The sequence below is a fragment of the Cupressus sempervirens genome, chromosome 1 (assembly GCF_028749045.1).
Source record: "Cupressus sempervirens isolate cs-2001-9-10 chromosome 1, ASM2874904v1, whole genome shotgun sequence".
Lineage (NCBI taxonomy): Eukaryota > Viridiplantae > Streptophyta > Pinopsida > Cupressales > Cupressaceae > Cupressus > Cupressus sempervirens.
Window position 1 is genome coordinate 267,141,157 of NC_143118.1, and position 9,257 is coordinate 267,150,413.

At 30.1% G+C, this 9,257-nt stretch overlaps 1 protein-coding gene across 1 annotated transcript; it reads right to left on the reverse strand.

Annotated features, from left to right (window-relative positions):
- Positions 1-4,294: 4,294 nt before the first annotated feature.
- Positions 4,295-9,257, reverse strand: LOC149577147 (alpha pinene synthase, chloroplastic-like). Its single transcript, XM_089822461.1, has 10 exons — positions 8,968-9,257; positions 8,694-8,893; positions 8,459-8,544; positions 8,022-8,236; positions 7,844-7,941; positions 7,647-7,739; positions 6,000-6,215; positions 5,586-5,724; positions 4,766-5,014; positions 4,295-4,640 (listed from the first exon to the last, which is right to left on the reverse strand). The coding sequence occupies exons 1-10, from the start codon at positions 9,208-9,210 to the stop codon at positions 4,344-4,346; spliced, it is 1,836 nt and encodes a 611-aa protein (XP_089678587.1). The 5' UTR covers positions 9,211-9,257; the 3' UTR covers positions 4,295-4,343.

The window sequence follows — 9,257 nt, forward strand, 5'->3', positions numbered from 1 at the left end:
TGAAATCATAAAGCAAGGGCATGACACAACAATGAAATCACAGAGCAAGGGCATGACAACGAAATGCAAAGATCACGAGTGCACATTAACTAACTACACTAATCACAAGGGCACCATGACAACATTCATAACTCTCCACCTCTTTCACACACAAATCTTTGCAAAATCAAAACAAATGGAAAATTATTCACATGTTTCTTTTTTATGCTCTCAAGGGCATTGCAATTACAATGCCAATATTAGTATTGCAATGGCGTTGGGAACAATTGCAAAAATAAAACATGAAAATAACCACAAATTACACTACCATCACAATTTGACCCCAAATGTTGTAGTGGGTTGAGGGAGGGAGTCATTGTCACCTACTAGTCAAGATCTGTATATGAAGCACCACTCCCTACCATTATCAGTTTAGTTTAGATTATATATGTATGTAAATGCTCAAAATTTATGTAGATTGTAGGTACTTGACATTGACTTCCATGAATTACTAGGATTAGCGTGCCTTATTACAATATCTCAATGGGAAAAAAGGGGAGATAATCCCTGAGTCCAAATCCTAACCTTAAGCCAATTGTCTTAGAAAGTAGGACAAGTATTTGAGTTTTACCCTTCTGAATTTGTCAAGTGATGTGAACTCATGATTTTGACCCTTGAGTTTGATTTAGTATTATGTATTTTATAATGGATTTTTGTATTTAGTTTTGTGAGTCTGATGTGATTTGCAGTTATAATTTAATCAAATCAAAAAAATTTAAATGATTTAATTTAATGAAATATTTATAAAGAAAAATCAATATTTAATTATATTTAATTAATTGAGAAATTAATTAAATAAAAGAATTAAATTTAGATATTTAATTAAAGTTCTAATTTTGGCGTAGTTATATTTATTTAATTTAATAATAATATATTTAGTAGTTTCAATTTTATAATAAAATCTCTATATTATTTTTAGTTTAATTTAAAAATAATTTATTAAAAATGTCTTGTGATTTAATAAGAGAGAGCAAGAATTGATTTAATAAAGTCTATTTTAATTAAATTGTATAAGGTTGCATATGAAATTAAAATATAGTAAAATAATTAAGAAAAATGTTTTGCATGATTGCAAAACCGAAGCCCTAATTGGAGAAAACTCTTTATTTTAAGAGACTAGAGCTCATTCCTCCACACACAGGTTTGGAGGAACCAATTTCCAAGAAGAGAGTTTTTAAAAAAAAAGGAATTCCTTGCGAGTTCTATGTATCCATTATTAGCATAAGATCCAAGTAGGATCTTGTGGGTTTTTCACGATAGTTACCTTCCTTGAAATAATGTCTTCTCCATGACTAAATGGAATGGTTTTCAAAATGTAACAAGGTTGAAATCCATGTTTCTGAATTTAATTGTTCATTGTTTGGAAACCTCTATAAATGAAATGATGATTTGAAACCCTTGTTTTGTAAATTTAGAGATTTATATTTTGATTTGGGTAGGGTTTGAAAAATAAAGAAATCAAGATTTGATATACAAATTTGATTGGTTATTCACATTTTCCCTATCAGATATATATATATATATTTGAAATTACCAAATTAAAATATGGATCTAGCCATTTCTGAGAGGGGAGCTTATGTTTTCTTTTTTATAAAATATTTTGTAATATGAGAGAAGGGGTTGTGAACTCCCCCCAACCAACTCGGTTGCGATGGCAAGCCACTGCCATAGCAGCAGATGCTACAAAGGTAGCAAGCGGTACCAAGATAGCAGACATCGCTACAACAACAAGCTACCCAAGCAGCCAAGCCATACTTTGGCCTCCCCAATTATGGGGTATGCAATGTAATCATGTTTCATATTTTTAAAAAAAAGTCTTATTATGTTTTTAGATTATGTTAATATTATTAATATTATTATTATAATTATTATATTTATTGTAATGATTATTAATATTAATAAATTAAAATAAATATAAATATATGATTTTATTGATATTTTGATAATTTTTATTATTAATGATTTGATAACTGTTATTAGCTTTAAAATAATAATAATAAATAATTAAAATGCTGTTGTAAATATACATCATAAATTTTTTAATTGAACTAATAGTGTATTTTCATAATTATATTTTTAGAGAAAATGTTTGCTATTTAAATTTGTTGAGCGTTTGAGGTTCTTTTAGACTCAAAGAGTTTAACAAATCTGAGACTTGAATAAATGAAAATGTGATCCTTGATTGTAATCAAAGACCCTATCAACTGTTAAACTTGAAAAAAATGAAAAATGAAAACTTGAAAGCCAATAGTCAAAATTTGAACTTTTGTGTTTTGAAAACCTAATGAGTTATGAAAGTTACATTGTTATGTACTTTATGTGATGTGTTGTTTACTACAGTTGGGTTCATGTTTGACTTAGTACATTGACCAATCAGGAAGTGTACTAGAGGCTTGGGGGTTTTTGTTCTATGATGATGTTATGAATATGATCTTTTATACCTGACCATGGTGATGTGTTACATATTTTCTATGATGAAATTTGATCAATGCTTGTTAGTGCTTTCTAGTTGCTTGTATAGAATATAGATGAATGGTATGATTTTTTTCTTGGTGTAACCTTTAAGTTTTGATAAATTATCTTTTGGTGCTTTCCAATTGCTTGTATAGGACTAAGGTGATGATTTTTATTTATCTTTAGGTTATTTTCAATTACTTGTAAAGGACTAAGGTGAATATTGTGCTTTATCTATAGGTGCTTTCATGTTTCTTGCAAAGGACTAAGGTGAAAATTGTAATTCTATGAGTTGTACTTTTGATGAGCTTAGGGTAGGTAATCTAAGTGTACATTGGGAAGTGGCTTATAATGGAGGCCAGAGCCCTAAAGAGATTGCTTGGGTAACCCATTGTAAGTTATTTTAATAAAAAAATAATATTTCATTAAATGAGAGTAAAATGAATTAATAAGAGTCATTATTTTTCCTCACCCATGCCTTGAGTGCTAGTACTTTCTAGGAATGGAATAAAGAGGATGCTTTGTTGTATCCTTGCTTTATTAGTATGCCTTATCTATAGAAAAGGATACTAGTGCTGTGTAGAGACACTAGTGGGTCGGAGTCCAAAGAGGTTGCTAGGATAACCTTAGAGTTGGCTCATGTGATGAACCTTTCCCACTTGCATAGTAGATTTCCTATGTGTCTTTGTTGCCTCTAGGTTTAGTTGTTACTTGTATCTTGGTAACTTTGAGATAGATTGCTATCAGGATTTCCTTGACCTAGATGTTGGTTATGACTTGTGGATTGATATTCGTTTGGGACTTGAGACTATCTCCTCAGCATGGTGGTAGTGGGCCATTTAGATTCCACCAGGTTGGGTGGTAGTATTTCTTATACCATTAAGATTCAACTGTTGCATGTCATTGCTAGATGTACATGTGCAGTTCTTTCTTTCTTTCTGATCTTGTATTTTATGATGGATGGTTGTACTTTGTTGTATTGTATTTGATTATCAAAGATCTTATGTGTTGATGTATTGTATTAATGATGTATATTCTTTGAGCTTTTCATACCTTGTGAATTGTACAAGGGATGATTATGGATTTCGATTATTTCCAAGTGGCATCTTAAATAATTGTATATTATTTAATTGGATTCGTACTCCTAGTTATTCTAAAATGAGGAATTGTTATGTATCAGATTTAGTATTAATAAAACTTATTTTTATAAATGTGATTCAATTTCATGGAACCCTTAGGAGATGCAATATATTTATATTGTTGTATGTATGTGAGTTATTGCTTCTGCTATATTATATTTGTTGTTGTTTAATTTTTATCTTTCAAAAAAAAATATTTTTGGTAAACTTAGTGAAACTTTAGGTTAATTTATTTTGGGTTCCCTAGAGGGGTGTTACACTAGTCCTTCCTTTTCATTTTGGCCAAGCATCGGATCATAGCCACCTCGATACTAATATAGAAGAAAAAAAATTTAAAAGTAAAAATATTTATGCGTTCAAATATTAAATTAGAAATTCATTGTAGTTCTATTTCAATATGTCCTTACATCCAATGTATTGATTTTATAAAGCCATTATTAGAAATCAGCTTAATAACTACAAGTTATTAAATATAAACCTTGTTATCCTAATATTTTTTCATGGATGAGCCCCTGGATTTAGATAAAAATATAACAAAAAATTAAAAGAAATTGAGTCATATCTAAATGTAATGCCCTAAAATATTTTAGCCAAAATAAATGTGCACTGTAATTTATTTTATATACCTGAGTTTTTTTCTTTGAAAATGTTGAACATTGAGGTGCTAAAACATAAAATTGGGATATTAATCTTTATTCTCATATTTTTTAACTACATTGCCACAGGTTCAAAGAGGATTTGAATGACTAGATCTTTGATGTCTTTATTAGAATGAGTAAATCCATCTCTCTCTTTATAGAGGAGTTGGTAACTTCTTCCAATATTGTAGGCATAGTCCTTGCTTATAGTTGGAACATTATCAGGCTTCAAATACTCCCAATCTAATTGCTTGAGGCTTTTTTGCAATAATTCTTTAAGGTGATCCAAAGCTTCTTCCTCTGTAGATTCTGGGTGGTCTTTAATATAACATGATATTCCTGATACTAATTCTCCACGATTTGCCTCGGCCTTCAAAATAAAGATTCAAAATTATAATAAAAATTAGTTGGACTTAAAATAAACTAAATTCAATTTACATGTATATTTTTGTGAAAATATAAATATACAGTTATGCAAAGAAAATGATTACATACCTTGAAGGTTCTAGTGTCACCTTTTAGTCTAAGGGACAGGGATAAAAGTTCATTGAACTTTGATGGATAGTCTATTTCTTGAATGATGTTATCTGAAAGAACTGCATCTAATGTTAATATAGGTTGCAACATGGTTACACGATATGCTGAGCTTGGTATACCATTTTCTAGGTATTCATCTAAAGATGGTATGTAACCATCAGCAAGCCATTGAGCTTCCTTTGTAAGCGCTTTGAGATAATCTTCCCACTGTACAAGAAAAAACATTTATTTAAAATGAACAATATTTTCACACAAAAACATTATATATGAGTTCAAATTTGGAAGATTATTAAGAAAAGTTATTAAAGCATTAAAATCAAAGTGTAAGATCAATGTTAATTCTATTTTAAAAAGATCAAAGCAATTCAGAAATATATTATATTAAATTTCAATTTTCTACATAAAGAATATTTTATTTAAAATCAAATGCAATATAAATCTTAATAAAAATATAGAAGAAAAATATCAAGCTCTTTCAAAGTTGTATTACTACTATACTATGAGGTCTAATCAAAATAACATATAATAGAAAAATAAAAATAGTAACATTTGTAGGGAAGTTGAGTACTAACATAAAAATTGAGTTTAATAGTTTATAATGACTAGAGATCGTTTATTTGGTTTTTAGTATTAAATTTGAAACATGAAAATGTTATGAATATTTGGCAAGCTAAAATAAGTTTGATCCAAAATAACTCATTTAATCTCATATGTTATGTGTGGTGTAAGATGAAGTAGCGATTTAAACTTGTTATGAGTGATAGGTTCGAATTCATACAGCTTTACGTATGTACGGGAGGGTATCTCGTTGTTGAGTCTTCTGTGCTGCATCTGCACTTTCATTTACTCCCAAGTAAAATGCCTTATATGTTATTTTAATACTTTCAGGAAATCTTTCTGGAGGAAAAGGATCCCACCTAAATTAAAAGCATTCCAATACAACAAGTTAGTTTATATTAATAAAACACACCCTAGTTTATGCAACTATGAGTAAATACAAAGTAACAAATTAATAGAGAGCTTTAATTTTATATTTATAAATTGCATGAAAATTGTTGAGTAAATATAGTAATTGTTTCTTAACCTCAATTACCTATCATTTTCATTAAAAGTATCAATTTAATCTACTATTATGTTCTTTATACGAAAAAAAATGTACATGAATATAAGCCTTTTTGTATACCATACTTACATTTTAATAGCTTCATTGAAGAGTTTTATCTCATCAATAGTACCATAGGTGTCATATATATCATCTACAAGTGTTGTAAGAGAACAAAGCTTTGCAAAGTCACTTCGATAGACCGAATACTTAGCATCTATAGAGTATGCACAAGCTAAAGCAAAATATTCCACATGACGATGACGAGCAAAGTCCACTTTATCCAAATTCAAATCCTTCCACCATCTAAGCACAACATTCATACAAATTTTAGTAATTTTGTATATTTAAACCATAAAATAAAATGAACACATAATCTTATTTATAACTGGTAAAGTAGTGTATATAAATTTTCAAATTAAAAAGTGTGCCTAGCTCCCACTTGAAAAACAGAAAATCTTATTGAAAAAGAAGAATGTATAAGCATATATTGTCCAAAATAAAAAGTTTATACAAAAGGATTAAAAGTTAATCTACTATCTCATAAAGTATTTCAATCTTGAAGGAAAGTTTTCCATAATGCACAAGTAGCATTTTTCTCTCCTCAATCAATATATGTGTCAGTAAAGAAGTCTATTCCCCATCACTTAAAGGTTTAATCTATGATATTTACAATTTCCACCTAGAAACACCTTCTCTTTTAAATCCCAGTCCTACCCATAATGTATACTGCTCATGGGAAAAAGCCATAACTTTTTATAAAGTATAGGAACTAAAAGGTAAACTAAATTTGGATGGTTTTCCCTCCTTATCCAAGGTGATATCACCAAAAATGTCTTGTTTTATTCCCATAGAAAGAAAGAAAGAAATAAACCTTGGCTGTGATATTGTTCCCTTAATTGTAGACCTCAACCTAAATCCCACACTTGATAAAGGAAAAAAAGGTTCTCAATCCTCTAGGTGCTAGAAAAAAGGGAATTTTAGGCAAAGGGAAATTTTTCAATATCTTCCATGAAAACAATTTGACTATCTCACCCCATCTCTCTCTTACTATTGGTATCTCAAATTGCAATTGTGTCAACTATATGGAATTAGGAGCTCCTAAGGTGATACCATGAGGGGCGCTATGAGACATTCTAAGCTTACATCAATGTATGAAATTGTTGCCACTCTTAGAAAGCAATGCGCGCCCCCCCCCCCCCCCCCAAACCAAACAAGAATAGAAGACTCATTTGTTATGATCAATGCATCCCTAAACAAGTAAAGGAGACTCACTTAGAGGATTCGACCTAGTATGTGAAGGTTAGTGAGGACAATGTAAAACTCTATTGTAACCACTAAATCTCATTTCCAAAGTCTCCATTTCCATCTCCTGCATCCTATGAGACACATTTATGAAGGAAACAAGAAAGAAAAGAATTTTACATCTTTTATAATAACAACTCTAGAACATATGACCAAAGATTAGAACTATATCTTTTAAAGTATGTTATGCTTCTAATGATATTCTATTTTTTTTGTTTGATTATTAATGTTATAAATATTCTTTATCTTGATCATTCTTATACCAATTTTTAATATATAAAAATAATAGCTTATCACTTGTAATTATTTAGTCACTTGCCGTCTATAACTTTGATTTTTATAATTAACTTACTTTACAATCAACATAATTTCTATCTATTTTCACCTCATTATATGATATCCACTTGTTATTACTTTAATCAATCAACTTACTTTAATAATGATTGAAGCTCTCGTCGATGGACTGATTGCATGATATTGAAGTCCAATTTAGCAAGACTTAGAATTTCTTTATTACCGCTCATCCTGAAAATCAGGGTTAGAAGGTCAAACTTTCTATAACAAAATAAGCCCTAGCTAACCATAAGAGGTAAAAGAAAAAACATATTGAAATAAACCAGCGCCATTACTCGGTCCAAGATCTATTTTTTTCATAGATGTCCATGTAATTTCTTGCTTCTACTCTTGGCAAATTTCCATGCCAACCATACTCTAGGTTGTACTTTATCTGCATGTTAAAATTTTGGATTAGGAACACAATAAGAAAATTTTTCCATAGTCTTTAGAGAGTTAAAACTTTAGTCTCACCTCTTGTGAAAGATGGGAACTGATATTATCCTTTTGTAGAGCTTGATTTAAATATGTTGTTGCAAAGGATTTAGCCTCGTCCATAATATTCTCCTCTGGGAAAGCAATTAAAGAAGCTCTATAAAGATTTATAACACTTCCTATCTTCTCTTCTTCTGATTGAGTTGATGGAGTCAAGAACTGCACATCATTTCCTTTGAAGTGTCTTAACACATCTGCCATTATATCAAATAAATTTAATTAGAAAATTTAATCAAAATCAAACATCATGAAAAAATTTAAATTAATATAGATGGATCGTCTTTAGTGATCACAGATTAATGAAGAAATTAAGTTTTGAAAAAATAAGGTAATCTTGACTATTTAACACTTTTAGTCTAAGAAGTAAGATTTAATGTGTGATATTTAATCTTTCAATGTAGACATAATTTGATAACCTGAAGAAACAGGATATCTGTTCAAACGAAGAACCCGAAGTCCCAAGGCTGCCATATTCAGATCTTTAGAACAATTGTTCCAATATCTGCTAACAAATTATTTTATTAATATAACAATCACATAAATTTTAACTGTTGGAAAACAACATAGGCAAATATACTGGCCAGATACTATTTTGAATGATAATTAACAATGTAGAATAGCATTTTGTTTATTATAAACTTTTAAACCAACCTGTAAACATAATCAAGCGCTTGTTTTATTTCATTTTGGAAATGTCTATCTATTGCAAGGCGTTGAACTTTTTCAACCATCACAAGGCGCTCAAAAGCATTCTCTTCACAAGATTTACCACTTTCTGCTGTGGCCATTTGATTGAACATTTCCTTGACCTCTCCAATAAGCCCCTCCCAATGTTCCATGTAATGAGAAGTCTGTAAGATTGTTATATATGATCACCTTGAAAACTACAAAAAGGAATAAGAGAATATAAAAGAAGATTACATACATCATATGTCTTCTCTTGGATGGTTTTAATAAGATCTTCATCGTCCCACAAGTTGGGGTGATGGTTGCCTGTGCGCCTGATTGGAGCTTCAACGGTGGTGGTGGAAGCCTTAGCAATGAAGGGATTAATCAGCCTCCTCCTACTTAAGCTTTGAATGCTTTTATTGAAAAGCTTGACATTAGGGTTGGGAGGAGATCTAAAGCATGAGCTCAAAACAGAGGGGGAAACAGAGAAAAGAGCCATTGCAAGATCTCTAAATATGCCACTAGAGAACCCTTTGATGGCCTTTT

Excerpts from the sequence above, each read along its gene's own strand:
- LOC149577147 (XM_089822461.1), bottom strand. The coding sequence starts at position 9,210 with ATGGCTCTTTTCTCTGTTTCCCCCTCTGTTTTGAGCTCATGCTTTAGA. Across the intron at positions 8,894-8,967 it reads TCCAAGAGAAGACATATGAT|ACTTCTCATTACATGGAACA; the intron begins GTATGTAATCTT and ends ACAATCTTACAG. Across the intron at positions 8,237-8,458 it reads CAGATATCCTGTTTCTTCAG|ATGTGTTAAGACACTTCAAA; the intron begins GTTATCAAATTA and ends ATATAATGGCAG.